The following is a 27,652-nucleotide window of genomic DNA, read 5'->3' as shown; positions in this document are numbered from 1 at the left end:
TAGACCAGCCACTGGACAGGGAAGAGAGAAAAGCTAGTGAAGTCTGAGAGGGAGGAATTCTCCAGAAAGAGTCTGAGGCTTGTCCGAAGGCAACAGTGGCCAGAGGTCATCCTCAGCTCCTCTTCTCTGGGAAGAACCAGACACACCCATGGTGGTGGTTGGTGGTGCAGGGCCAGCAGGGGGTGTCACACCTTGGGTGGTCTCTGAGTCCGACAGGCCTCTAACTTAGATTCTAAGGGGTACAATAGGTAGTTGAGTTCTGAGTATCAATCAGTGCTTAGCTCTAGGGCACACGTTAACTGGGATAGAAGATTCTAGAGCATGATGGCAGATCTCTTTGCTTTTTTTTTTTTCTTTATTGAGAGATTAATGGTTTACAGTTGACAGTAAAATACAATAGTTTTTACATGCATAAAATTTCCTAGTTTTCCACAGAACAATTCAACCCCTACTAGGTCCTCCTCTGCCATCATGTTCTAGGACCTGAATCTTCCTCCCCACCCCAGAGGCTTTTACTTTGGTGCAATACACCAACTGATGACAGATTTCAAACTTCCTCAGCACTGAGCCATCTAGGACTCTATTCAGAGGCCTTGAAGGTTAGTCCACTAGGATCCTAGTTTTGACTGTTGATCCTAAAGGATCCAGAAAGTCCAGATTCAACATAGAGTGGGCCCTGTTGGAGGCCAGAGGAAGATCTGCAAAGCTAGCACCTTGAAAAAGAATCAAACATCTTAAAAGAGGGAGACCAGAACATTGCTCCAGCATAGGCAGTGCTGTGGGTTAAACTTGAGGTCTCAGGAACACAAACCGTGTACACCACCTATGGAACCACTTCCCCAGCAGCAGGCCTCACATCAAGCGCCTACTACCCACTCACAGGGAAAACTGCCCCTGAGCCATCTGCAGGGTGGAAACTCCTGCCTCAGGGACTCACCACAGCAGCCTTCTCCACCCAGGTGACAACCAGAAGCAGCCAGACCCCTCTGTCCCTGTGCCCTGGTGTTTACAGATAAGACCTTCCAAACAGCAAGTTCTTTGGCAAGTGTTCATCAGGCACTACATGAGGCATTTGCTTGGGTTGGGACATCGTTGGGGGGGGGGGTGTCTTAGCGGTAAAGAAGGAGATATCAACTTTATGTACGATGTCATCAGGTTGGACCTGCTTGGTCTATTGATGTGGTCTCAGGGGGGCATTTAAAGGAAACTGTTCCCTGTTTTCTCCTGCCTTCCTCCTTGTCCCAATCCAGGACAGGTGGTGGTGGCAGCTGTTACTGATGAACTTGATTAACAAACTATAAAGAGATCAAGTCCATGAGCCCAAAGTGATCAAGTTCATAGGTGCTCAGGAAGACCTTACCCCACCCAGTCCTATACCAAGGATGTTCTGTGCCCACCCACCCACCCACCACCCCCACGCTGCTCAAGCCCCCCTCATCCTTGTTTGAGAGCCTTTTATCTGGGAATGGACCTACAGGAAGAGTGGGAGCTGCTTTGGAAGCAGGAAAATCCCCATTTACTTTGGGTGTGGGGGGGGTGTCAAATACTAAAACCTGATCTCATGTAGGTGTGGAACACAGGGGAAACAAGAGGTGCAGGTTGGGGAGGCTAGTTTCTTATTTTCTTTCTTTTTTAATTTCTTTATTAGGGGATCAATGTTTTACATTCAACAGGTCGACAGTAAATACAATAGTTCGTACACACATACATTTCCCAGTTTTCCACATAACAGTACAATCCCCACTAGGTCCTCTGCCATCATGTTTCTGGACCTGACCACTGTCTCCCCCCCCCACACCCCCCAGAGTCTTTTACTTTGGTGCAGCACACCAAGGGGAGCTAGTTTCAAACAGCCTCAGACATACCAGAGCTGGCTCAGACCCATGACTGTGGGCCGCTGGGCAAGAGCTCCTCCCAGCATAGGCCTCAGTTTCCTCCTTCGCTACATGAGGGGGAAATCATGCCAGCTGCCAACTCAAAAGTGGCTGTGAGCTTAGGACTCTTCAAGTCACAGGTCAGGCCCTCCTCTCCTTCCTTCACCACCCCCCAAGTCCTCCTCCTCTCTTCCTCTCCTCCTTTCCTCCTCTCTTCCTCTTTTTACCTCCTCCCCTCCTCCCCCATTTCCCCCTCCTGCCCCTGCCCTTCCCCTCCTCTGACCAAACAATTCAGTCTGGAGTCCTTGAAGTCAACTGTAAATGAAACTGGCAGTCTTTGTGTGCAGAGAAGAGCATGAGACTTAAGAGCAAAGGAAGCCCTTCCCCTTCTGACTGCCCTCCACCTTTCTGTGCTGAGCCTGGGGCCTCGGGCATGTGCAACTTACCCTCCTAGGCCCACTTTTAAATTCAGGGAGAGACTGAGAGAAGGAGACACCAGATCTTCCCTGGTGCCATGGCTCTGCTGTGTAGTGCCACCTGAATCATGACATGGCAAGGCAGGTACCCTACTGGGTAGGCTGTCTCTGGCCCCCCATTTCTGACATGTTTAAAACATTATTTTGAATCTTTCACTTAAAAAAATTATTTATTGGGAGCCAAGTGGTGAGCACACACATTACAAAATGCAAGGACCAAGGTTCAAGCCCCGGCTCCCGGCCTACAGCAGGGAAGCTTCACAAGCAGTGAAGCAGATCTGCAGGTGTTTCTTTCTCCCTCTTTATATCCCACTTTCCTTTCAATGTCTATCTGTCCTATCCAACAAAAATAGAAGGGGAGAAGAGGGGAAAATGGCCACCAGGAGCAGTGGATTCATAGTACTGGCACAGAGCCCCACTGATAACCCTGGTGTCAATAAAAAAAATTATATAATGAAAAATAGAAAAATAAAAAACATCTCTTTATATGAGAGAGAGACACAGCATTTCTCTGATAGATATAATGCCACAAACTGAACTCTTCAAGTCAGAGACGATACCCACTGCACCACCTCCCAGATGCCCTCTTGCTTTTTTACTTTTTAAAGATTTGTTGATGGTACTGGACAGTAGCACACCTGATTAAGCACACATGTTACCATGCACAAGGACCCTGGTTCAAACCCCTGGTCCCCATCTGAGGGAGGTGGTGGGAGAAGCTTTACAAGAGGCGAATCAGTATTGCAAGTGTCTCTCTGTTTACCTCAACTCCCCCTACCCTATTGGTTTCTCTCTGTTCTAGCCAATAAAAGAAAGGACTAGGGAAGGGGGTGGGTGGAATGCCTTCCAGGAGCAGTGCACTGTGCAGGCACTGAGCCCTAGTGATAAATCAGGTGGCAAAATAATAGTTAAAATAAAATATAGATGTGTTTATTGAGTAAAGGAAGCAGAGCAGCACTCTGGCACGCGCACTGGAGACTGAACTCAGCACCTCATGGCAGCTAGTCCTGTGCTTTCCTGCTGTGTCACCTCCCTGGCTGCCAAACCAGGATTCTCTTTTACCCTTACAGGAGGTGAGATGTCTACAGCTTAGTCGCCCCCTTGACAGGACAGGGCAGTGCTGTGATTTAGAGGGGGTGACATCTGTGAGATTAGAGCTGGGCCTTTGGTACCTACTTGGGAGACTGTGTCCCCAAGGTCCCCCGAAAATGTGAGCTCCAAACCTTAAAACCTCCGGCCATGAACAGCCTAAGGGGCCTAATCCTTCCCGTGTGAAGTGACTATGTGTAAAATCTGAGGATTAGTCTTCTCTATGCTGCTAAGTCTAACGGGCTGGCAGATCCTGCCCCACCCAGCCTGTGGTGGAGACTTGGAACCTGACCTCAGGGAGCAGTGATCCCTGAGGCGCCAGGACCCAGTGGCCAGCCCGCCCCCACCCCAACTGCTCTGGTCCCCTGCTGTGGCCCCAGCTCACTTTCTGTGACCTCAGCCTTTCTCCTATTCCTGTCTTGGGGGTGGGGGTGCCAAGGTCTGCAACTCAGGATGTGACCCAAAGAGTCCATCTCAAGTCCTCCCCACCTGCTCCCCAAGAAAAAAGGAGACAACCCCACCAGACATCACCCCAACCCGCCCCCCCCTTCCAAGTTCAGGTCAGACAGGGAAGGCCAGCACTGCAAGGCCACTTCCAGACATGTCACATTTTTCCCGGGTTAATTACCTCAAAGAGGGAACCTGAGCTGGGCCTGTCATGGGTACAAGCCTTGTCCCCTGGTGGGGGATTCTCTTTCTTAGGTGACAGCTGCTAGCCCAGCACAGAAATGTCCTCATCCCTTGGGGGGGGCACTACCTTCCCAGGAGGGTGACAAATGACCTCACCACGACCTTATCCCATCCCCCCACTCCCACCCCAACAGTCTTGTGGGGTCCTCCCCCACCCCAGGGTGGGCTGAGCTCAGATTGGCCAGCTGGAGGGTGTGGTCACCTGTGGGTGGGATTGGGGTGGGCCACCTGGGGTCTCCAGTCCTGGAAAGGAATACAGTTTGGCCGCAGGACACCTTGCCTGCCCTTTGAGTCAGTTCTGGGCTGTTGAATGTAACCTTTCCATTCCCGCACAGTGTAATGGGTCTGGGCGCCTCAGGCAGTTCCTGATGCACAGCGGCACAGCAGGCACCCGATATGCTTGGCTCCTCAGTCTCCCGGGAGGCTTGTTCTCAGGTTTGTTGGCATTTCTAGCGCCCCTGCAAAGACATGTATTACAGACGGTGCCAAGGACAATGTAAGCTCCCAGACCCAGATGGGTGCATACACACACACACAGAAATACACACACACACACACACACACACACACACACACACACACACAGAGATACACACACACACACACACACACACACACACACAGAGAGATACACACACACACACACACTCACACACACACACACACCATACCACACACTTTTATTTCTTGTTTCCTTTTCTTTTATTTTCTACATTTTTAGAAACACGTAAATTTAAAAACACATATTTATTTATTTAATATTTATTCTTATTTGTTATTGGATAGAGAGAGATTGAGAGGGGAGGGAGAGGAAGAGAGATAGAGGAGATCAAGGGCAGAATCCCTGGTCCTCACACACTAAATTCAAGCTAGTTGACCCAGTTCTTCATTTTTATTTTTATTTAAAAAAAAATTTTTTTTTTATTTAAGAAAGGATTAATTAACAAAACCATAGGGTAGGAGGGGTACAACTCCACACAATTCCCACCGCCCAATCTCCATATCCCACCCCCTCCCCCGATAGCTTTCCCATTCTCCATCCCTCTGGGAGCATGGACCCAGGGTCACTGAGGGTTGCAGAAGGTGGAAGGTCTGGCTTCTGTAATTGCTTCCCCGCTGAACATGGGCGTTGACTGGTCGGTCCATACTCCCAGAGTTCTTCATTTTTAAAGCCAACACACTGTCTTTCTCTGACTGAAGCCAGAAGACCGTCCTTTTCTCTTCTCATGCTCCTGTGACTGGGTTGGGCACCTGGGTAATATGGATTCCTCACCCTCCCAAGGCCACTCATCCCATCACATCTGCATAAGACACTTTGTCCCCAGCAGGTTTGGGGCACTAGTATGTGGGCATATGGGGTATTAGTCTGCCTCCCACAGTGACCCAGCTCCCGCAGCTCCCCACTGCCCTCAGGGTCCCCTGTCCACCCTGGTGAGCTTCCTGATCTGAGGTTTGTCCAGCTTGCTGGTATACCCGCAGTGCTCCAAAAATGTTGAGGAGGGAGCTGTTCCAATTGAGGGAAATTGAGGGAGGTGGGGGAGATAGAGAGGGAAAGAGACAGAGAACTGCAGCCCTGCTTCACCACTCATGAAGTTTTCCCCCTGCAGATGGGGACCAGGGGCTTGAACCTGGGTCCTTGTGTGTGCTTAACCATGTGCACCACAGCATGGCCCAACCCACCCTTTTCTATGTTAATTACTTATCCTATTCTTTCTCCTCTGTGAGACTCTATGCTTCCTTTTCTTTGTTTATTTTTATCTGATAGGACAGAGGGAAATTGAGAGGGGAGGCAACTAAGAGGGAGAAAGAGAGACCCCTGCAGCACTGTTTTACTACTCATGAAGCTTCCTCCTGCAGGTGGGAATTGGGGGCGTGAACTTGGGTCCTTGTACATGGTAACATATGTGCTCAACTGGGTACACCACCACCCAACCCTGAGACTATGCTTCCCGAAAGCAATGGTCACACATAGCACTGTGTTCTCAGACAGGCTCAGTTTCCCCCCAATGGCACGGCCCTTACACACAGGACTCATGGGAGCATGTGGTGCTGAGGGCCCCTGGGTTGGGCAGGGTGATATGGGAAGAAATCTGAGAGAGAAGCATTCAGGGAAGTTTTGAAAGAGAAGAAGGATATGGACTGGCCCAGTCATGGAGTGATGACATCCTCCAGGAGGGATGGGTGACCAAAGTCAAAGTCATATCAGGGTGATAGCTGGTGGGGAATAAGCAGAGAGATGGGCAGGAGGGCAGACAGACCAGCAGGACTGGGGTGCCAAGTGGAGGGGTCTGGATTTGACATGAAAGGGTGCCACCAGGAATGGGTGGGTGGCAAGGCAGTCACTCAGACCACCAGAGTGGCTAAGTCGCTCTTTTTTAGACCCTGCCCAGCTGCATGTGCATGTGGTATCTGCTAGACACCAGGGTTATCACTGGAATTGGGTGACTGCACCATTCATTTCTTCTTTTTTCTTTTTTTTTAATAGAGGCCTAGAGAAATGGAGAGAGAGAGAGAGAGAGAGAGACTTGTACAGAATTGTTCCACCACTCGTGAAGTTTTCCCTCCCCGCAAGTAGGCCTGGGGACTTGAACCCAGGCCCTCACATGTGGTAATGTGTGAGGTCTATGGTGTGTGCCACTACCAGGCTCCATCCAAGTGTTTTAAAAAATTATTTTATGGGTGGGGGAGATAGCATAATGGTTATGCAAAGAGACTCACATGCCTGAGGCTCCAAAGTCCCAGGTTCAATCTCCTGCACCACCATAAGCCAGAGCTGCACAGTGTTCTGGCAAAAATAACACTAATACTGTGGTCCGGGAGTTGGCACAGTGGTAAAGCTTTGGACTCTCAAGCATGAGGTCCCAAGTTCGTTCCCTGGCAGCACATGTGCCAGAGCGATGTCTGGTTCTTCCTCTCTCCGCCTATCTTCCTCATAAATAAATAAAATCTTAAAAAAAAAAAACAACACTAATACTAAAAATAAAATAAAATAATTTCATATGAGAGTTTTACAGAAAAAAATAATAAAAGACAAGCCACAGCACTAGCCCAGCACATGCAGTGCCAAAGATATTATCAGGAGCCTCAGCCTGTGAGTCCTGCGCTCCACCAGCCTAGCTTCCCCCAACACAATCACAGTAGCATTGTTGCCCTTTACGGAAGTGGAAGGTGAAGGTCCCTAATGGATCAGCCCACCCCCTCCAGTACTCACGGCTGGGCAGGGAAGGCCAGGCTGGCAGGCACCCTAGTCACTGGAAGCGCTGAGGCCCAAGAGCCCACTGTCACCCTCTAGTGTCTCCCACTAAGTCTAATTTTCTTCTACTCAGTTTTGTTTACAATTTCCCAGACACTCACTCAGAGTGGGGCACTCTGCCAGCTGGTGAGGATGGAAAGAGAAACACAACTGAAGTGAGAGGCAGACACTCAACTATCTCCTAAGAAGAGGGCACCCCACCCACAGGCTGGTTCCAGTTGCCAACCTCAGTGTGAAAGGCATTAAGCCACTCCCCCGCCAAACTCCCCAATTCTGCTTCCCAGGAGTCCAGAAATATTAGAGCTACAAAGGCTCTTAGTATTTAACCAACTTGCTTTCTATAGAAGAAAACTGAGGCCCAGAGAGGGCAGGCATCTTCTCCATGTTAGCACAGCTCTTGATGGCAGAGCAGGACCAGAGTCCAGGTGTCCTCACTGTAGGGCTAATAACTCTGGTTTCAGATGTTTCTCTTGCCATAACAGGTAGCAGGAAGTTCCCATCTGTCCTTCAACAGGCTGGTCTGGGCTGGCCATGCCCACCTTGGTCCAATCTCCCAGGCCCAGAACCAGTCCTCTGGGAGATGTACACTCTTTCAATAGGTCAGCCACCAGCGCACAGCATCCCTGGTTTGGAAGTGTGTGTGTGTGTGTGTGTGTGTGTGTGTGTGTGTGTGTGTGTGTGCATGTGTGTGTTGGCAGGTAACATACCGGATGAAAAGTTTTGGGTATCTAAATAACATTTTCAGATTACATTGAGAAGAGCAAAGTCTCTTAATTTGCTCTTAACACTATTGCTTTAGTGACTACAAATTGTTAGTTTTCTAAAGATTTGTTTGTTTATGAGAGAGAACCAGAACAGAATTCTGGCAGATACAGGATCTTATGACTAAGTGTCCAGCACTTTATTCACTGCACCAGTCCAGTCACAATGTTTATAAAATACTTTCTGGGGACTGGGCAGTGATGCACTGGGTTGATCACACATGCTAACCTTGCTCAAGGGCCTGATTTCAAACCGTGGTCCCCACCTGCAGGGGGGAAGCTTCACAAGCAGTGAAGTAGGTCTGCAGATGTCTCTCTTTCTTTCTTCCTCTCTATCTTCCCCTTCCATCTCAATTTCTCTGTATTTATTCAATAAATAAATAAAACGTTTTTGAAAATATTTTTTTAATTAAGTCCTTTCTCTGTGTAATAGCCAGATGGTGCAAGCTTAACCCTTCTTCCACCCCCCCCCCCGCCCCGAAAGCTTTATAGTAAGAGGAGGGGTTAAGCACCCCAGTAGGAGTTCCGCGGGCCACCCAAACCCCAAGAACCTTCCCTCTTTCTAATTTCTAAGGGTCGACGCTCCCTTTCTTCTTTGACTGGGTTTGAGAAATGCCTCCTCCTCCCTTGCTCAGGAATCTCCCAACCCAGGTGAAGGCGGGCCTTGTTGCCTTGGCGACAGCATAAATTGTGCTGAGAGACGGCCCTGATAGCCAATAGATGCTGGGAGGGGCGGCACCATCTGGGGACGCGTCGGCAGCTGCGGGGCTCGCAGGTTCGCGGATGGGGCGTTGGGGGAGGGGCACGGGGGCGCGGGGACGGGGTCCTGGGGGTCCCATCTCTGCCCAAGGCCCTTGCGCAGCGTGTGCACAGGCTCCAGCCTCGGATAAATGCGCCCCGAGTCTGCACGCAAAGTTTCCTTCTGGCTGGAGCGGGGAGGAGCTGCGGGTCCATGGCGGAGGGAGGTGGGACGCGGTCAAAGCTCGGGGCTGGGCAGGGGCGGGAGGGGGGCTGTGGTGGTGGCGAGGGCGGGGGTGCGCATCCACGGGCCTTGGGGCGGCCAAGTCCGAAGGAGGTGAGCCAGGGCGAGGCGGAGACCCGGGGAGAGGGAGATGCAGCGTCTGACTGGCGGTTTTTGCAGGCCCCTGCCCATTCCCCTGCCGGCCTGGTGGGGCGGAAGGTGTGGCCACCTCTCCTTGATGCCCATCTCTTTTCCAGGTGTCGGGTCTTGCCGCCCTCCCAGGTCTGGTCAGCATGAAGCTTCTGTCTCTGGTGGCCCTGGTCAGCTATTTGCTCGTGCCCCCAGCTCAGGCCAATAAGGTGAGGGGCAGGGAGCCCCCCGGAGCCGCCCCAGAGGTCACTGCTCCACCCCTGCCAGCTCTCACCCCTGGACCTGGCTTTGGGGGTGTGCCCTCAGGCTTCAGGCCGCAGAACTCCAGAAGTCTGAATACTGGATAAGACACCCCCGAGGTGGCATTGCAGCCAGGGAGTTGGGAGCAGTGAGTGATCTGAGACTGCTTCCTTTGTTTCTGGGAGGGGAAATCCAGCTGTGAGCAGAGGAGGGCTGGTGTGTGTGTGTGTGTGTGTGTGTGTGTGTGTGTGTGTGTGTGTGTGTGTGTGTGTTTTCCCATAAAGATGGAAGGTTCTGTTTGCAGTGTGGCCATCTGAAGTCGTCCTGGGGCTCCTTCCATGCCTTCACTCTCCACGGGCATGTGACATGGAGTGGGGTTTGGAGTCTAAGGTATTGAAAACCAACCTGCTTTAAAGTCAGCTGGAGTCTGAGGATTTGCTTCCACTCCCTCCAGGAATTCCCACATATACCAGCCAGTCCTCCACCCACAAGCAACTGGGAGGGTCTGAGCAACTGCATGGGAGAGCCCTCCTCTTCCTTTCCCTCTTCTGGTCCTTTTACTTCCCCCAACCTCCTGTGCCCTAGTACTAACCTGGGAGGTTGGTGAAGGACTAGGGGAAGAGGCTGGCCACCAGGATTGCAGGACAACAGCACACAACAAGGGTCCAGGATGGAAAATTTTCACTTAACTTGCCACCCATCCAGTACCACTTGGCCCCCGCAGCACCCTGCCTCCGGGATGTCGGCCTTAGGCAACTTTCCTTGAGTCTCACTGCCTCTTGCACAGTTCTTATTGAAGGACACTGTGATATGTCACCCTTATTTTTCTATTCTTTGTGCCAGGGATCAAGCCCTGGGCTTCTTACATGCACAGCACACGCTCTACCACTACCCCCTACCCCTGGCCCCTGTAGCAGCCTTCTCCCTTTCTGAATGTGGGGACAGAGAATAGCCTAGAACATTTCCTGTGATCACCTCATAGGAAACTGACAGTTAGGGGGCCTGGGTGCCCCACTGAACTGAGGGTTTGTGTTCTGTCTTCCAGAGTTCGGAAGATATCCGCTGCAAATGCATCTGCCCACCATATAGAAATATCAGTGGGCACATCTACAACCGGAATGTGTCACAGAAGGACTGGTAAGCTGTGGCAGGGATGAGCTTGTCTGTGGAGAAGCTTACAAAGGCGCTTTCTTTCCACTGTCCACAGCCCATTAGAAACAGGATCCTCGTGTCTGATTTCAACAGAGGGACTCCTGTTGTTTTGTTTGGACATTTGTGGATGTGTCCAAAATGGTGGCCACATACTATGAGGTCTTCTGTTCACATATTTTATAGTCTGTGCTCCTCTAAGAACAGCCAGAAAGGAAGAAGTAATCTCATTTTAGAAAGCTGACTGTTTACACTCCCAGAGTCTTGAACTCATTTCTGGATGCCTTACTTGAAAAAAAAGAGAAAAAAATTTTAAAGTTTTTCATTCAGAGACAGGATCAGGGAAGTAAAGTTTATCTGCATTGTTCTTGAAGGACTGGTCTAAGGAGCTCGAGCTAGACTTGGGGACCTGGAGACACGCGGCTGACACGCACCACTGCAGGCTTGATACAGCCTGGGCTTGAGTCAGTGTTACCTTGTGTATTGGGCATATCAGGTGGGCTTTGAAGAAATAAAGATCCCTGGTACTCCCTTCTCTCCACCCACCCCCTGCTTTTAATCAGTGATCTTTGGGACCAAGGGTGGGTGACCTTTTCTTAATGTTCTTAGGTGATTATGATATTGACCATTAAAGCACCATTTAGGGATTCCAAACCCAGCTTCATTTCCAGCTTGGAAATAGTCTTGAGTGGATGGTTAATTTTTCCAGAAACAGGTCTGGTTTGATGCATAGACCTCGGCTTCAGACCGAGCTTTGCCACTTGCTGATGGTGTGACCCAGTCTCCAGCGTGCTTTAGTTTAACTCACCTGCAAAATGTTGGTAGCATTTTGAGTACTTTTTTATTGCCACTAGTGTTTTTTCTGGAGCTTGGTGTGCACATAACAGATCCACAGCTCCTGGTGGCCTGTGCTTGCTTTTTCTTTTTCTTTGATAGGACAGAGGGAAATAGGGAGAAAGAAAGAGAGACAACCTGCAGACTCGCTTCACTGCTCATGATGCTTTCCCCCTGCAGGTGGAGAGTGGGGTCTCAAACCAGGGACGTTGTGCGTGGTAATGTGTGCACTCAACTGAGTGCACCACCACCCAGGGAAGGTGTGACACACTGGCTGATGTTGTCACCGGCATTTATTACCAGGCCTTGTAGAGGCCTCACCTCAGGGAGCCGAGGCTTCTCCCTAGCTGGACTTTGCCTCTGCCAATGTTCCCGCTGAGCTGCAAAGTCACGGGACAATCCCTTGTGACCCTCCTGTAGCTGTGGTTCCCCTTCTGATGCATCAGTAAGAGCTGACAGGCTCTCTGAGCCCCCCACCAGGTAATGAGGCCATGTCCTGCACCCTTTATGTGGCCACTGGAGGATTCTTGTGGCATTCTCTCTGGCTGGGCTTGTCCATAGAGAATGGCACTGTCCGGACCCTTGTGCCATTGTTTATCTCCTTAAAAATCAGAATCACGAGGCTGCACAGAGATCAGCTTTAAATCAAGAACCTCTGCGGGCTGGTGAAATAGCTCACTTGGACAGTGCATGGCTCTGCTTTGTGCATGATGCAGGTTCAAGCCCAACCCCCACCGCACTGAAGGGAGCTTCAGTGCTGTTCTCTCGCTCACTCTTGTCTTCCTTTTCTGTCTCCATCTTGAAAGAAAGAGGCTGGATGGTATGCACCTGGTTGAGTGTACATGTTACCATACACAAGGACCCAGGGTTCTAGCCCCCTGCAGGGGGAGACTTCACAAGTGGTGAAGCAGGGCTACAGGTCTCTCTGTCTCTGTTTTCCCCTTCCCTCTCGATTTTTTTTCTCTGTCTCTATCCAGTACATAAAATATTAGGAAGGAAGGAAGGAAGGAAGGAAGGAAGGGAGGAAGGAAGGAAAAAGAAAGCAGGTGGTGGGTGGGGATGGAAGTTGCTAGGTAAGCCTCCGGGATTCTAGAACCCTTGATCTTAGATTGGAGTTGGCATCTGCTGCCTGCACCCTACTAGTGATGGGTCAGCACACTCACATGCCATCTTAGCTGCTAAGTTCTAGGGCTGGTGGGGCCAGCTATGTCTTCAGGTCTTGGCCACCTCCCCACTCTGGTGTCGCACTGGTCACTGCCAGCAGCATCAGTCCCTTCCCCTGGATTGTGCAGGGTGAAGCCAGAAAGCTCCACAGTCCTGCATTTCAAGGCCAAGCCTGCGGTGTTCCTGTGTGGGCAGTATTCTGCCACCTAGTGTTGGGAGCTGGGAAGAGGGTAGAAAGCCTAACCACAGAGCTACCCAGAGCCAGCAGGGAGCCAGGTCTTAGCGACACTCCCAGAGCAGGAAAGACCTTTCTGAGCTTGACTCGTTCTGCCAGTTCTGAACATGTTTAAGAACAGAGCCAGAGGGAGTCGGGCGGTAGCACAGCCGGTTAAGCACAGGTGGCACAAAGCTCAGGACCGGCATATGGATCAGGGTTCGAGCCCCCAGCTCCCTACCTGCAGGGGAGTCGCTTCATAGGCGGTGAAGCAGGTCTGCAGGTGTCTGTCTTTCCCCCTCTCTGTCTTCCCCTCCTCTCTCCATTTCTGTGTCCTATCCAACAACAGTGACATCAGTAACAACAACAACAATAACTAAAAGGCAACAAAAGGGAATGAATAAATACGTAAATATTTTTAAAAAAGAACCTGGGAGGGTGCCTACCTGGCCGTGTGTAGGACACTGGTGTAAGCCCCCCCTATATCTCATGGGAGTTCCATGGTATTGGGGGATGTCCCAGTGCTCTGTTGTCCCCCTACCCCCACACACCTTCTGGAAAAGTTGGCCCAGAGCGGTGAAATCACACGAGTATAGCCCAACATACCTGAAAAAAAAAGTAGCTTTCTAGCAACAAAACATCTTTTGGGAACAGTGTGTAAAATAGAGTCAGTTATTTGGGTTGAAAGGGAGGGGCCAAAGCCCCTCCCTTGCCACTGTGATTTGGTGGTTACCCAAGAGGATCAGCTTCAGACTACGATGATAAATGAGGAGACTGTCCCAGAGAGGTTAGAGAAGCACCTGCAGGCACAGAGTATATCAACTACAAGCCCCCATCCACCCGACCCCACCAAAAAATTAAAAAGAATTAAACAGCCAGGAAGCAGCCTGGGAGGTGGGGCAGTGATTAGAGCTTTAGATTTAAAAGCATGAGCCCTGGGAGTCAGGCGATAGTGCAGCGGTTACGAGCACTTGATGCAAAGCACAAGGACTGACATAAGGATCTCAGTTTAATCCTCCGGCTCCCCATCTGCAGGGGAGTCACTTCACAAGTGGTGAAGCAGGTCTGCAGGTGTCAAAAAAATAAAACACAAACAAAAGCATGAGCCCTGGATTCAATCCCTAGTGTGATGCTCTGGTTCTCTCTCTCTCTCTCTCTTTTAAATATTTATTTATTCCCTTTTGTAGCCCTTGTTTTATTGTTGTAGTTATTGTTGTTATTGATTGTTGTCCTTGTTGGATAGGACAGAGAGAAATGGAGAGAGGAGGGGAAGACAGGGAGAGAGAAAGATAGACATCTGCAGACCTACTTCACCACTTGTGAAGTGACTCCCTGCAGGTGGGAAGCCGGGGGCTCGAACCGGGATCCTTACACTGGTCCTTGTGCTTTGCGCCATGTGCGCTTAACCCACTGTGCTACCGCCCAACTCCCTCTCTCTCTCACTTTTTAAATTGCCATCAGGCTTATCACTGGCACTTGCTGTGGACACTGAATCCATTGCTCCCTGCGGCTACTTTTTTCTTTTTTTTTTTTTTTTTATTTAACTTTGATAGGACAGAGAAATTGAGAGGGGAGGGGAAAGATAGGGAGGGGGGAGAGAGAGAGACACCTGCAGACTTGCTTCACCATTCATGAAGCTTCCCTCTGCAGGGAGCAGGGGCCTCTAACCCCAGTACTTGTGCCCTGTAACGTGTGTGCTCAACCAGGCGCCCCACCACCTGGGCCCCATCTGAGTTTTTAAGCACAGCAGCCTGTAGCCTTGGAGCCATCTTGGCTGGCCCCGTGCCTGAGGCCCAAGCTGGGGCAGCTCTCCTGCTCATGAAGTGGCCGTTCCACTGGGCACAAGCCACCAAGTCACCCTGTCTATTGACAGGTGTCACTGAAGAACACGATTCCTCGATGTATGTGATCACTGTCTCATGTTAATAAATAAGTAAATCTATAAAATAAAATAAGCTTTAAGAAAGAGCAGGCAGGGAAGACCGCTCAGCGGTACTGAGCACGCACTAGGCCTCAGCTCTGCGTTCAGTAAACGCCCAGGATCTGGCTTCTTGAGCCCACTTAGTGGGCTCCTTTTAGGTGTTCAGGGCTCATGTGGGCTTGTACCCAGAACAAGTGGTTTCTGGGAGTTCTCTTCCCCACTGAGCCCTACTGGGCCCAACACCACACTCACAGGGTGTCTCTGAAGTCCACCCAGGACAGAACAGAGGCATGAGTAGGGGTGGCGTGGCAGGCTGGTGGCTCCACAGGTGAGGGAAATAGGCAGGTCCCAGATGGTTCTGGCTCTATCTTGGTGGGTGGTAGGGGTGTTCTCTGCCACCAGGCCACTTACAGGGCTACAGAGTTGGGGACCCTCCATGCTGAGGGCAAAATTTGGGGGACCTTTGGCAGCACTATAAACACAGGTTTGGCACTGCTTCTGGTGGTCAGGGGGCAAGGGCTGGTGGGCTGTAGCTTGGGCAAAGAGACCTGCCAGCCTAGCATCTTATGAGCCCCCTAAAAAATCTGCCACCCCAAAAAAACCCTTTCTGTGTAGCTCCTCTCCTCTACTCCCCTGACTGCCTACTTCCCATGGCCCTGCCCTCATGACTCTGTCGGTCTGTCTGTCTGTCTGTGGCAGCAACTGTCTGCACGTGGTGGAGCCCATGCCAGTGCCTGGCCACGACGTGGAGGCCTACTGCCTGCTGTGTGAGTGCAAGTATGAGGAGCGCAGCACCACCACCATCAAGGTAATGGGCCTCTGCTGCCTGCTTTATTCTGGAATATTCCAAGTAGCCTGCAGGACTGACCTCTGGGATTCAAGGGCAACTTCCTCCCCCACCTTGGAGCTGTCCCTTGGCTCCTCTCACACTGGCCTCTGAGAGCTGGGGGAGGGTCATGAGATGTCCTCATTCCTCCTGCATTTCCTGGCCCTTCCCTTCCTCTCTCTCTTATTCTGTCCATCCAGTAAACAGATTTTGGATGCCTGCTACATTCTGAGCACCTTGGAGAACAACTGGGAGGTGGCGCAGTGGGTAGGGTGCTAGACTTGCAAGCTTGAAGTCCTGAGTTCAGTCCCTGTTGTGCCCTATCCCAGAGTGACGGTCTGGCACTCTCTGTTACCATTTTGTTCTCTCTTGACTTTTCTCTCATTAATACATAAGTAATACATCTTTAAAGAAGAGAGAAGGAGAAGAAAGAAAAGGATGCTGGGAGTAGTGGTAGGCCTGCCCTCCCAGACCTGACAGTAGTGGAGCTTCCAGAGTGGCATCAGGCTTCTCTGGAAAGTTTTGGAGAACTGTGCTCAGGCCAGGTGTGTGGGAAAGTGGGACTTGGCTGGAGAGGCACCAGGCTGCTGCCTTCTGTCCTTCCTTGACCCTGTCTGTCCCAGTAGATCACTGTGTGAATTCAGGGATGTAATGGATATGACACCCAATATAAGGAGTAAGGACTGTGGTCTTGTCTACTCATCAACCCCCAGCAGGACTGATCTGAAGAGACCCTGGGTCTCCTGGTCCGGGCTCTTAACTGCCCAAAATTGGGCTGAGCTTCCTGATCTACCAGGCCCACTTCTGAGCCAGCAGTTTATTTCTGCGGGTCCCCCAAAGAGTGCAGATACAGCATCAGGGGAGGAGGCTGGGGCTCAGTGACACTACTGAGTCACCCTCATGCATCCTCCATTCCTGGGGTGCGCTCCAGAGCTCTGACTTAGAGGCTTGTGTGCCAGTGCCCAGTCAGGGAGGAAGTTGACACATTGTATTTGGCTATTGACTGAACTGAGCCCCTGACTCAGTAGTGCTGAGCTCCCTCCCTTCCCCGTCCCTCTCCTAGCCTGAGGGGCAAGAGGGAGCATTGGCCAGCGCAGACATAGGGAGTCGGCAGTCTGGGCAGAAGCCACCACTTTCATGGGATCCAGTGAGTGACTTGGCCTGGAGGTTCTCACCTGGTGGCTGCTGACCCTCAGGGGTGTTCAGAACCGGGTGAGGGTGCTTCTGCAGCTTCAGTCACTGAGGTAAACTGCTGACTCCATTCTGGGGACCTTGTGAGGTGAACTAGTGACCTCACACTAAGGGACTAAGTGTCTTGGAGTGTCCCACTTAAGGTGCCCAAGCACCCACATTGAGAACCACTTGACCCATCTCTCCTGTCAGAGAATCCCTCCTGCTCTGGGCTCTCTGTGCTGTCACTGTCTCTGGATACTAGCTCCCTGCTGGGCTCAGGGACGGGGAACATGTGACCCCAGCCACCATCCTGCCAGGCGGTACTGTGAGTGGGAAGTTACACCCTCGAGACTGCTACTTCCTGCCCCATCCCCAGCTTTCATGCCTCCCCTAGTGTCCCCTCACTCTCTCCCTTTACTGCAGACTCAGCTGTGCCAGTTAGGCCCTGTGTCCTCTGCCCCACACCTGGAAGCAGCCAGGGCTTCAGGCTCCAGATTCTTCCCTTTATCATTACCATGTGGCCTGTCAGAGAGCTGATAGTTCTCATGGGAGTGTCTCAGTTTAGGGGGCAGCTAGTGAACCCATCTGTAGAGCTATGCTCTGCCCTACAGTCTTCCTTGCCCTCTGTCACTCTCCTCCCCCCCCCCCAGCAGTCACTGGAGGGGTAAGAATGGGAAGGGCAGTGCCAGGCACTGGCTCTCAGGTGGGTGGCTGTCCCCCAGGTCATCATTGTCATCTACCTGTCCGTGGTCGGGGCGCTCCTGCTCTACATGGCCTTCCTCATGCTGGTGGACCCGCTGATCCGGAAGCCAGATGCCTACACTGAGCAACTGCACAATGAGGAAGAGAATGAGGTAACGAGGGCTCTGGGGGCCCACAGATGGGGCTGTGAGACAGCGGTGGGCAACGGTGGCCCCAGGCCCTGCCCCACTTCTGCTCTGTATGCTACACAACACCCAGATTCCAGAACCATCCTCAGCCAGAAGGAACAGGAGGTAGCCCTGCCCCTTTCCCCTGCTCTCCCTCCGCACCCCCAGACGCAGACAGTGCCAAGCATTTAACGTGCTTTCCATGTCTTGTCTGTCCACGTTGTCTCCTCCATCCCAGGCATGAGTGAGCGAGCCCAGTGTTTGTCTTTCTCCTGCGTTTGTTCGTTTAGCATAACTTCCGGTTCTATCCGTGTTGTGACAAAAAGCCCACCGTTTCTTAGAGCTGAGTTGTGCCCGCCATGTATATAGACATTCCTTCCTCTTCCACTTGTGTTATCCCTAAATCTTGGCCACTGTAAGTGGTGTCTCAGTGAGCAGCGGTGTGCGTAGTTCTTTAGTGTTTCAGGGTTCTTCAGACAACACCTCCCATCCTAGCTGGCACTCTGTGTCTTCTCAGAGGCTGACTTCAAGTGGTGCCTGTGCATGCTGGGGACAACATATTTGTGCCATGCAGCTTGTTCATGCCAAGGGGACATGAACAGAGCAGAGCCTGTGTAGCTTGTGTGGCCCCGAGGGACCCCTGGCTGCCCTGATGTGGGTGGCAGGTTGGCGGTGGGCCAGGAGAGGGGAGCACTGCACAGCCGAGGGTCTTGAGGAATCAAGAGTCAAAGGGGGAGATAGCTGGGAGGTGACAGAGAGGACCTGACTCAGCAGAAGTTACTAAGATGATGGCGGAAATAAGAGGCAAAGACTAACGTATAAAAAGAAAGTTTACTTGGGAACTGTGTTAAAGAGAGAGAGGGAGAGGGAGAGGGAGAGGGAGGGAGGGAGGGAGAGAGAGATGGCTAATGGCTAAAGGAAGCAGAGGTTCTGTTAGGGTGTGTGTGTGTGTGTGTGTGTGTGTGTGGCGGGGGGGGGGTGTTGTCATGGCAGATACACTGAAGTCCAAGGAGAACAGTGCAGGCTAGATGTTTAAGCCACAAGTGCCCTTGGTCTGATGCTGGAACCTCCTGTCCTCATTCTTTGTGAAGCTGGTATCCGTGTGCAGCAAGTCCTGCCTCCATCTCAGCCACACGCTGACACAGGACAGCCTGTCTGTCAAGGAGGCTGGCAGGCTTACTAATTGGGAAGGTGGTTGCCAATGTCTTAGCATAAATGTGTCCATATTGGATTGCTACCCATTGGAAAGAATGGCAAATGGAACTGGCCTTTACATTTAGTTCAGATCATGAGAGGCCTCAATGCTATGCTAAGGTGTCCCTGTTAGGTCAGATGATAGGGGGCCACTGATTCAGGTACCTGTATACCCCATGTTGGTGTGGGGGTGCCAGGACCCAGGCCTGGCATTCTTAGCAGTGGGTCTCTCCCTCTCTGTACCCCACCCTTTCTAAAGTGGGGGTATCCCAGAGAGGCCCCCCCAGGGAGAGCTGGAGCATCCCACACCTCTGGGTCCCCTCCAGACCCATAGCCACAACTGGAACCCTGATAGTATGAGGGAGGAGGATCCTGGGAGAAGTGGTTGAGGTTGGTGGGAGCTGTTTAGCTTAACAGGAAAAGAAACCAAGCTCAGGTGGGTGCATGAGAGCGTCCTGCAGACATGCCTCCCCCGAGAGGCAGCTGGCAGGAGGGCCCAGGCTTGAGGGTGAGGGCGGGAGATTGGACACCTCGGCAGACTGGTGGTGGGGGAAGGGTCACTCAAGGTTATCACACAGGCCAAGCTAAGCCACCAGCTGGCAGTCACAGATCAGAATAGGACTGAGGGAGGGACCGGGCAGGCTCCCCACCAAGAGGAGGGTGTATGGAGGCAGCTTGATGGTTCTGTACAAGTCTCTCATACCTGTGGCTCTGAGGTCCCAGGTTCAATTTCCAGCACCACTAGAATCAGTGCTCTGGCCTCTATCTATGTCATTTAAAAAGATAATAATAATAAGGACACACTAGGGAATGCAGCCCCAGAGCTGTAGAAACCCCCCACCCCACCTGCCCCCAGCCTCCTGCTGACTTGGGTTTGGCTGAGGTGGGGCAGAGGGTGGGCCTCACATTGGGGAACTGGGCCATGGTGCCTGCGGGCCTATAGTTGGGTGGTCTGCACTCAAGAGGCTCTCGGCCCACCTGGTGATTAAGGTGCCATAATAGCAGCTCCGCAGGGTGGGCAGGGCCACTGGCGATTAAGGGAAGGAGGTAATTGCAGCCCTGGCCGGGAGTGGCTGAGAGACACCCCTGATTACATGGTGACTCTGCTGGAATGTGTGGCTCTCGGGCACAGCCTTGTGGCGTCTCAGAGGGGAGGGCTCTGGCTGCCTTGGGTCTGAGCCCAGGCCCCTGCCCCCCAGGTCGCCCGGGGCACTTCCGCTTTGAGTCTGCAGTCCCAGCAGCCCCTGTGTGAGTGGGTAGACTGCTTGGCTGCTCCTGAGAGCAGAGCTGACTGGGGAGTGGGGAGCTCTTGGGTGCAGGTGGGTGTCAAGAGGGAAGGATGTTCTAGTGAGGGGCGCTGTCCAGCACAGATCCTAGGTGCTAGGGAGGTGTAGTGGGGGTGCTGTAGGCTGGCCAGCCCATGCCCCTTGCTATAGATACTCCTGCCCTGGGGGTTGGGGGAGTTCTAGAAAGTAATAAAAAGCAGTGTCAGTCCCCGGTGCCCTGAGGTGCCACCTGGAGAATGCCCTTAGGCCTGTCCTCTCCCCACTGCTTGGCAAGGTCTCTCCACCCCCTCTTGGTGTGACTCTGAACACTATCCTGTCCCTTGCATGCCCCTTCTTGGGCTTCAGAGGCTCTGTCCCCTTCCATCTTCCTCCTCCCACACTTCTCAGTGATCCTGCAGGGGGCACTGTGCTGGGGGACACCCCCAGGGGGAGAGTGGATAGCAGGGTCCAAGTCTGGTGAAGCAGCGGCACAGACTAAGAAAACTGAGTGTTTTTTTTTTGGAGGGGCTGGCTCTTTGCGAGACCAAGGGTGGGACAGTGAGCTCTCTCTGTGCTAGTCTGGGAAGGTAGCCTTCCTAGCAGAGAGCAGCCCAGAGGATGACGGGAGTGGCTTCTCCTCTATGAAGGGTGGAGTAAGCAGTGGGGCTTATTAGGGCCCGAAGCTCTGGTCCATCTGGAGACCCAGCCCTCCCAGCTCCCCAGCCCTCCCTGCTCCTGGCCTGGAGAGCACAGGCTTGGGAGTAGGAAGCAGGGTCTCTGTGGTGGGCTGAGGGGCCTTTCTCTCACTCCAGGGAGAGGCAGGGTGCTGCCAGTTCTTTGAAAGGCCCCAGCCTGTGCAGCCGAGTGAACTCAAGGACTCTCTAAGCTCTGCAGCTCCCATACCCCAACCACAGCAGATGGCCACCCCCAGATAGGTAGAATCTAGAGGTGTAGCCCTCCACAGGATTGGGCACCCCTGGTTCTGCACCCCAGGCTGTGTCCCAGTGCTGTCCTGTCCTGGGGTTCGAGAACTAGAAGAGGAAGGGGCTCCTGGCCCGGGAGGGCGATGAAAGCGGCTGTTCCCTTTGAAAGGACTGGCAGCCCTCGGGCCTGATTGCCGGGCGCTGCCTCCCCTGGGATTCCAGCAGCTTTAGGCCTAATCCTGGGGCTCAGACACCCTTTGAAAGGAGGAAGCGAGCATGTTTGCTGGGGCTGAAACGGCAAACAGAGCTGTTTCAGATGTACGGGAATGGCCCTCTTTGAAGAGAGAGAGGTACCGGCTTCTGTGAGCTGTGCATTGCCCTGCTCCCCGCTACACAGGCCCCCAAGCACTGCAGGGTCCTCAAAGTGCTTAGCCTGCCTGTATGGGGGCCCAGTCCTAGACCTCTAGGGGTAGAGGTGCAGGGAATCAAGAATCATGATTATGACTGGGAGAGGGAGGGAGGACTTGGGGTACTGAGAGGGGCTCCCTCCCTGAAGTACTGAGCAGCACTGTGCTGGGTGGGGACTTTGGGGACTGGGTCTGGTGGAGAAACATAAAGAGCTTAGACATATCTGGAGCCAGAGTAGAGCGAGTGCCAGTCTAGCTCTAGATATTTCTAGAATACATAACACTGCTAGGAGCCGTGGTTCAGTGCCCAGCTCTACGACTCCCTTCTCTGGTTTAGAAAATCAGCAGCCCGCTTAAGGGTCCCTACTGGCAGCACAGTTGGGGTCTTGAGTGTTTGTTCTCCCATAAGGATGAGATATTATAGGGAGCCTGATAGATGGCTCAGTGGGTAAAGTGTGCACTTTACCATGCATGAGGGCCTGGGTTCGATTCCCGGCACCACCTGGGAATACCATGGATAGCTCCAGGGAACTCCATGGATGGTGAAGCAGAGTTTTGTTTGGTTTGTACCCTTCTGTCTGAAAGTACAGGATAAGAAGCAGACCAGGGAGGCAGCACAAAGGTACCACACATGCTTGAGGCCCTGCCGGCACTCCCTGCAAGGCGTTGAAAGTCCTGAGGATGTCAGTTGGGACTCAGCACTTAAGTATTTGTGGTTACTTGGGGAGGCTGGGGTGGCACAGGCTTGGCCCATAGCAAGGCAGCATGGATGGTGAGGTCCACATGGTCAGACGCTGGGCCTCAGGCACTTGGTCTGTGGTGGGAGTCCACGCCATTCGAGAAAGGTGACCAGTGGCTGCGTGCAGGGTCAGGGAGCCTTGCCACAGAGAGGCTGAGGGGTTTGTCTCCAGCAGGAAGAATCTGTGGTCACCTCTCTGGGCCACCCATAGCTGAGTGGCCAGGTCAGTAATTAGTCCCCAGTCCAGTGCCCACTCAGAAGAGGGCTGCCTTGGACATATCTGTGAGCTCAGGCTTGTCCTTATGGCCTCCAGGCCTCTGGCTTCCCAGGCCTGGTTCTTCCACAGGTTTTGCCCTACTCCTGGCAGGAGGTAGCAACCCTAGATTCCAGTCCCAGCTTAACCCCTGAAGAGCACGTGGGCTCTCCTGCGGTGGCTGTTTCCTCATCTGGGATAATTCATGAGAGTTGCCAGCAGGTGCCTGGCACAGAGGGGCACTTGGCATCACCTGCTGCTCTAGTCCCATTGGGCTCTGCCTGCCCGTACTGCCCAGAGCCCAGCTTCCATGGAAGGAGGCTCAGAGAATGAAGTCTGCAGCCTCGGGGGGAGGGGGCCCCCTGAATCCAGGCCATCCCCGAAGCAGATGCAGAGCTTAATTCCTTTTAATCAGACTATTAGCGGCAGGAACACGGAGCCTCTTGGTGGCAGCTTCCCCCCATTTAGAAGCTATTTGTTAAGATTTTATAAATGAAGGGAAGCACATGCTGCCGAGATGCTGTGGTAAATTTCTCGTGTTCCCTTAAAGCCGTGCTCCTGGCACCGCCAGCTCCTTGCCGGAGAGGCAAGGCTGAGGTAGCAGCTCTGGGGGTCACACTGGAGGGAACGAGCCCACAGCCCCCAGCCCAGGATGGTGGGTCCTAGCAGCCCCAGAAATTCCCAGGCGGGTCTCCATGTCACCCTACCCTAGGGGCCTAGTCCTGGGCCCCTGTGCCCACTTTGTTCAAAAGTGGGTCTTCCTGCAGCAGGTGCCAACCTTCCTCCCCACACACAGAGCTCCTTGGAGCTGGGGCCCAACATGAATGATGGCTCCAGTGCTGAGTGCTTGCTGCTCGCCACCCAGCCTGCCCCTGGGTATGTCTGCCTCATCTGGAAACGGCTCTCCATCTCCTGTGGTGCTGGGGCGGTGGCCAGGGACAAGGCACCTGCCTTGGTCATGTTCTGATAGAATGAAAGTCAAGGCCAGAGGCTGAGGAGATAGCACAGTGCTGTGGCTGTACAAAAATGTGCATGCCTGAGGCTCTGAGTCACAGGTTCATTTCCCAGCACTATCTCAAGCCAGTGCTGAACAGTGCAAAGGGGTGGGGGGAGAAGGGAGAGAGAGGGAATGTCAAGGCCAACTTGGTCTCTGTCCATTCTGACTGCTGAGGGAGAAAACATTTCTGGAGCTCTAACTGGTGACTGGCATGTCCCTGGTGCCCTTTGACCTTGTCATACCTATCTCCTGTCATAAACCGGAGGTTTTCAAACCAGGTACACCCCTGTTAGGTCAGAAAGTCAGGTTAAAGCAGAGAAGCAATTACAGAAGCCAGAACTCTCACTTTCTGTACCCGATAAATAATTTTGGTCCAGTCGGGGGTCAGGCAGTAGCACAGCAGGTTAAGTGCACGTGGTGCCAAGTGCAAGGACCAGCGTTAAGTATCCCGGCTCGAGCCACCGGTGAAGCAGGTCTGCAGGTCTTTCTCTCGCCCTCACTGTCTTCCCTTCCTCTCTCCATTTCTCTCTGTCCTATCCAACAACGATGATATCAATAACAACAACAATAATAACTACAACAACAATAAAACAAGGGCAACAAAAGGGGGGAAAAGCAAAATTAAAAAATATAACATTTATAAATAAATAATAATTTTGGTCCATATTCCCGGAGGGGGAAATGATAGGGGAAGATGACTCTAAACTCTAATGCCATCAGGACCTGGAGAGAGAAGAGGGAAAAGAAGGGGGGGGGGGGGAGGACACAGAAGTAGTAGGTATGAGTTAGAAAGGAAGAAAAGGCAGGACCATAGGAAAAATGGACAAATATATATGTATATATATAAAATAGTCAATACATAGCTATGATCTTGGAAGAATCATTACAGTTTCCAGTGAAAGGAGTGGGGACACAGAACTTTGGTGGTGGGAAAGGTGTGGAATTATACCTGTTATCTTCTAATTTTGTATATCAAAATTAAATCACTAATAATAAAAAAAAGAAAGTCAGGTTGATGTCATGGTCAACATTTAAAGCACACAGCACATCAGAGCCCATGGGGATGCATTGGCTGTCTCTACAAGCACCTACCAGGTCACAGGGACCACGGTGCCATCACCCAGCCTGGGAGGATGACTTTATTAAATTGTAGCTCAGAGAAGTGAAGTTGCTGGTACAGACTGCACAGAGGCTGAGGTGGCCCCTGAGAGCCCAAAGGGGAGAAGCAAGAAGTCCAGACATCCCCAGAACTGCCACTTAGGTATAGCCATGCCCCCTCTGCCCCTGGTGCAGGAAGCCACCCGGAACCCAGACAGGGGCTCCTGTTAGACAGTGTCCACCGTGACTCAGCCGGGCAGTGCTCGGAGCCATGATGGCCGGGAGCTACCTCCCACCTCACCTCCAGCCAGACACCTCTCTGCCTCCCCACCCCGCCCCTGCCCCGCCTGGCAGCTGCCTGGCGACAGAAGCAGTGCCAGCTCGGGGCGTTGGAAGCAAAGTCGCATTTACTGGGCGGCTCTGGGCTCAGAGAGGCGCACTAATCCCTTAAGAGACAGGTGGAAAGAGATGAGAGGCAGCCGGGGCTGGGGAGGAAATCCCCGCGGGGAGCAGGCCTGGCCCTGGGCTCCGGTTTCCCCCAGAGATCAGGCTGGGGTCCTGCAGGAAATACTCAGCTCCAGGGCTCAGAGGTAGAGAGGTGGTAATTAGGGGGGTGGATGGGGGTGCTGACTTTGACAACAGAAGCTATTTGAGAGCAAAGGAGACATAGGGGGAGGGGTTGTGAGCAGGAGCCAAAGTGGGGGTGCTGAGGTGGAGCCCCAAATCCCCATCCCTGCCAGTCTCCATCCCCTCTTTACAGAGGGTGTTCTAGCCCCTCAGAGCAGACCCTGGGGCATCCTTCTGTGCAGGCACCTGTGGGGGGTCACCCCACGGAGATGGGGGTGGATGTGCTGCTTTCTCTGGACCATGGCGGGCAGGGGACTTGTCATGGGCCACACAGACACGTGTCCTCAGCAGCAAATGTCACCAGGTCCTCTGCAGTGAGAGCCTGAGGCCCTGCGCCTCTGTTGTACTTTGAGGTTAGAAATAGTCCTGGGAGCAGCTGGTAGAGAGCAGGGCCTCTTCACCTGAGGCCCAAGGTCTGCATGTGCAGGACTGATGGTCAGCTTAGGCTTCTCTCTCGTGAATTTAATAGCAAATCTTAGAGAGAGAGGCCAGTGGGGTACAGCCTGTGGTCTGGCTTGTGCTCACAGTGACCCAGTAACTAGGACCCCATTTCCTGCTCCCCTGGAGTGCCACCTTTCGTAAGCCCCAGAGAGTTGTGGGGGGGGAGGTGATCCCATCCTACAGACTCTACAAACACTGGGGTCTCCTGCTGGCCCTGTGCACCTTGGGGAGGACCAGCCTCCCAATGTGGAGATGTTCAGGCTTTGGGGTTCCCACCCAGGTCCTCCTTTCTCCATCAGGCTTGCAGACTCCTCTGACATTCCCACAGTAGCTCGCCTGGGAGGGTGCCTGCTTCACCATGTGTGCAAGCCAGGTTCGAGCCTAGCTCCTGCCATATGGGTGGGAGCAAGGGCTTTGTTGCTGTGATGTCTGTCTCTTTGTCTCTCTGTCTCTCTCTACCTGAAGATGTCCATACAAGGCAGTGAAGTCCCAGTGACAGCCGAAAGCAACCTTGCTCCCAGCACCAAACCCTGTCTCCCTCTCTCTTCCCCTGCAGGATGCCCGCTCTGTGGCAGCCACCGCAGCCTCCCTTGGGGGCCCCCGTGCAAACACGGTGCTGGAGCGTGTGGAGGGCGCGCAGCAGCGCTGGAAGCTGCAGGTGCAGGAGCAGCGGAAGACTGTCTTCGATCGGCACAAGATGCTCAGCTAGACGGGCCAGCGGTGCCAGCTTCCCAGGCTGAACAGAGCCAGGGCCCCAGCTCCTCCCGACCCCACACCTTTCTCTTCTCAAAGCCACGACCTCTCCTCTCCACATACCTGCCTCTGTCTGGAACTGTTGTGCTCAGCTGGCTGCACTGAGAAGGCTGGTGGGGGCTCCTGGCCCCCCCATTTGCCCACTTGGGTCTTTGGGGCTGTGGGTAGCGGGCTTCAGAATAGGGCTCAGTCTTCCCTGACTCCCCTCCAGTTGCAAACCCTGGCATGTTCCTGGCCTCTGCCAGAAGCAGCAGGCCATCAGGAACTCAGGGTGCGGGTGGAGAGTGGTGCACTACTCCGCACCTGTCTCCCCACCCCCTGCAATTCTGCCATCTTCTAGCCCAGCCCTTCTGGCTGCAGCTCTGAGGGAGGTGTGGGGCCATGGAGCCCTGCTGTGGCCTCCAGGGAGCAGCAGCACACCTGTCCCTACCCCCCCACACCCTCCCTCCACTCACACCCATACACCATGCTCACCTTGCTGTCCAGCCCTCACCCACACCTAGCCCTCGGGTGACACCCCCCAGCACCCATGTCTGCAGTTTCTGCAGTCAGTGGGACCACACGGCTCAGCGGCGGAGTAGTGGCAGCCAGTGCCATAGCTCCTGTCCTTGATCACCACTCGTCCCTGAGCTCCAGTGTCCCTCTGCATGGAGAGAAATGTTTGACCTTCCCTTGTCTGTAGATCAAGGAAGTTATCATTAAACTGTCTTCTTTCTTAATGTCTGGAGTTCAAGACTTCATGGTGATGCGAGGGTTCCGTGCGCCCCCTGGTGGGTGAGTGTCAAAGACGGGACCAGGACAGGCAGAGGCTGAGAAGTCTTGGTGGCTATGGTGGGCGCCACAGGGGTCCCCAGACAAGGCCCCCCTTTACTGATTAGGGAGAGGCAGGCCGACTGAGCTGTGCTAATGCTTATGACACCGGTTGAACGACCCTGGGGAGTCACCCTGAGGCCTTGTTCCACCTTGTCCAAGGCCCCCAGCTCTGAATGGTGCCCAAACCTCACAGACACACTGAACAGTGCTCACCACAATACCCATGTTTCCCCATGTGAAAACCAGGCATTGAGAAGGCCAAGTTTGTCAGAAAAACGGTGTAAGCAGCTCTGAGGGACTGACCAGAGGGTCCTAGAATTGTCACCCCCCCTCATCCCAGAAGGTGACACTCAGGACCTGACTAGCCAGGCTTCTGACGAGAGCTGTGGAGTCTGAGTGGTGTTTCTGTCCTCAGGGTCTTCCTGCAATACCTGGACTGAGAGCCACAGTGGAACCCCCTTCTGGACTCACTGGGGGCTGAAGGCCAAGGAGACAGCT

At 53.0% G+C, this 27,652-nt stretch overlaps 1 protein-coding gene across 3 annotated transcripts; it reads left to right on the top strand.

The window, feature by feature from the left end:
* The first annotated feature begins 8,783 nt into the window (after positions 1–8,783).
* TMEM9 (transmembrane protein 9) lies at positions 8,784–27,062 on the top strand. 3 transcript variants are annotated; one of them, XM_060178518.1, is made up of 6 exons: positions 8,784–8,918; positions 9,362–9,463; positions 10,540–10,631; positions 15,476–15,584; positions 17,498–17,629; positions 26,145–27,062. In XM_060178518.1, the coding sequence occupies exons 2-6, from the start codon at positions 9,398–9,400 to the stop codon at positions 26,295–26,297; spliced, it is 552 nt and encodes a 183-aa protein (XP_060034501.1). In that variant the 5' UTR covers positions 8,784–8,918; positions 9,362–9,397; the 3' UTR covers positions 26,298–27,062. The 3 variants fall into 3 exon arrangements, with proteins under 3 accessions (XP_060034501.1, XP_060034502.1, XP_007522135.2); XM_007522073.3 differs by lacking the exon at positions 8,784–8,918 and adding an exon at positions 8,954–9,108; XM_060178519.1 differs by lacking the exons at positions 8,784–8,918; positions 17,498–17,629 and adding an exon at positions 8,952–9,108.
* Positions 27,063–27,652: the final 590 nt, after the last annotated feature.

The sequence above is a fragment of the Erinaceus europaeus genome, chromosome 19 (genome assembly GCF_950295315.1).
Source record: "Erinaceus europaeus chromosome 19, mEriEur2.1, whole genome shotgun sequence".
In the NCBI taxonomy this organism is placed as follows: Eukaryota; Metazoa; Chordata; class Mammalia; order Eulipotyphla; family Erinaceidae; genus Erinaceus; species Erinaceus europaeus.
Note: the sequence above shows the minus strand (reverse complement) of the source record. Positions and strands in the feature narration are given on the sequence as shown.